Source organism: Trichinella spiralis (assembly GCF_000181795.1).
Source record: "Trichinella spiralis strain ISS 195 chromosome Unknown Scfld2838, whole genome shotgun sequence".
Taxonomy (NCBI): domain Eukaryota; kingdom Metazoa; phylum Nematoda; class Enoplea; order Trichinellida; family Trichinellidae; genus Trichinella; species Trichinella spiralis.
Genome location: NW_003529777.1, coordinates 3,215 through 5,120, shown reverse-complemented (window position 1 = coordinate 5,120; position 1,906 = coordinate 3,215). Strand labels below are relative to the sequence as shown.

Sequence of the window (1,906 nt, the reverse complement as noted above, 5' to 3'; positions counted from 1 at the left end):
AATATTTATTGATAATTATCCACAAAACCGCTTCAATTTTCACGTTTTACAGATATGGTAAATAGAACTATCAGTTAATTGAAATTAAAACAATACTTTTTAATACTATCATACTTATAAATTATTAAAAAAAAACTTTCTTTTTTTCTGATGAAAGAGGCTGCTTTACGCACAAAATTAATGCCAATTAATTTTTATCAAAGAAATGCACTATTAAATCAGTAAATTATTCAACATTCTTCCTCAAATATCATTGTTAATATAATATTTTATACTAATGTAAAATTTATATTTGCAATTTTTTTAATTTAAACACTAAGATTTTGCATTTATTTATTTGGAAGTTGCCTTCCTTTCATAATTTAGATGTTTGTGTAAACAGATGCTGTTTTCAAATAATCTAAAATATGATGCAAAGACTTGCAAAGACTAACAGTAATTCAATTCGTTGACTAATGACTAATAATATTTCAATGTATTTCAGTAAATTTTTTATGAGAAAGATTCAACATGAACATTGAATATTAATAATATTAATTAAATATTAAAGTTGATCAAATTAATGAAAATAAAACCGCTGGATCTTAAATTAATCATCAAATCGCCTTTATTACTGTAGCTGATTAATCAAATAATGGAGAAACCGTTTCATCATATAAGAGAAAATAAGCTAAAAGTTGCATTTAAAACATCAAAGTATCGAGTAGGTAAATTATTCTGAAAAATTATTTTGCTATTGCTTATAATAACTAAAACAAATTGCAAATAATTAATCATAATTACAATTCTTACTAATTGCAGAATTATAATGAACATTTTTTAATTACAATTACCTAAACAAGTATATTTTTCAGATGATGCAAATGAGCAAACGTTTTTCAAACTGCTGAATCACTAATATGCTATGAAATTTCATCTGTGCACTAGTTTTGCAACATTTTTATTGTTTATGTAATGAGCACAAAGATATAATTTTAAATGTTAGAGAAAGCATAAAATAAAATGCAAAAAATTTCTCATTTTCAATGAAACATTAAATTTAGATTTTTGAACGGCTTGCATTATCAACAACATCAAAAAACCGCTATTATCATATTTTAAACTTTAAATATTAATTAATTATTTATAAAAATTTCTTCACATGTTTACATTAGTCACTAAATCAATATTAAGAAATAAAAATCTGTATTCTGATATTTGTTTGGCAATCTTGTGATCGCTAAATATGCATCACATATTTCGTATTTCGTTTTACATGAAGGTAATTAAAAATGTATTTCTAGTAACAATTACTTTTTCAGCTATTAATATTATTATTGATACCTCGTTGAATTAAATATTAAAATTTTTATCAGTTAATTAGAATTTTTTCTGCTGAATTTCTATCATGCAGCATTTTTAGAAACAAAGTATTTAATAATGTGAACAAATTAAACTGATCAAAATGTGATTCATTTTGATTTCGTTTCATGGAAGTCCAACTAAAAAATCTGCAAAAATCAAAACGAAGCGAAGAAATAGAATTAGAAAAATCAGTATTAAAATTTAAATCCGTATGGCACCTTTGTAATGTTGAATATTTTCAAATTCGTGATTTTGAAGTGCACATTGAACGTCAAGTGGTGAAAATGAATTGAATAAAGCAAAACAGTGTACATTAAGTAAACATGCACTATTTGATATAAAATTTCAAATTAGTTCAAATAACCAATTTGCTTATAAGTATGCAATTTACTTAGCTGAGTGATGTGCTAGATTGATATTAAGTTTCCAAACAAAAAATAAAAAAATTTCACCTTCTCTAAAAATGTTGAATGCATTGCTTCAACGCTTTACATACGCTCAAATAAAGGTAAAATTCAGAGCAGATTAAAATTTTACAAATAATATAATCTTAAATGAATTG

At 23.7% G+C, this 1,906-nt stretch overlaps 1 protein-coding gene across 1 annotated transcript; it reads left to right on the top strand.

Annotated features, from left to right (window-relative positions):
• Positions 1–54: 54 nt before the first annotated feature.
• On the top strand, positions 55–898 carry Tsp_12480 (toxin-antitoxin system, toxin component, RelE family). Its single transcript, XM_003368247.1, has 3 exons — positions 55–57; positions 620–707; positions 855–898. Exons 1-3 carry the CDS (start codon positions 55–57, stop codon positions 896–898), a joined length of 135 nt encoding a protein of 44 aa, XP_003368295.1.
• Positions 899–1,906: the final 1,008 nt, after the last annotated feature.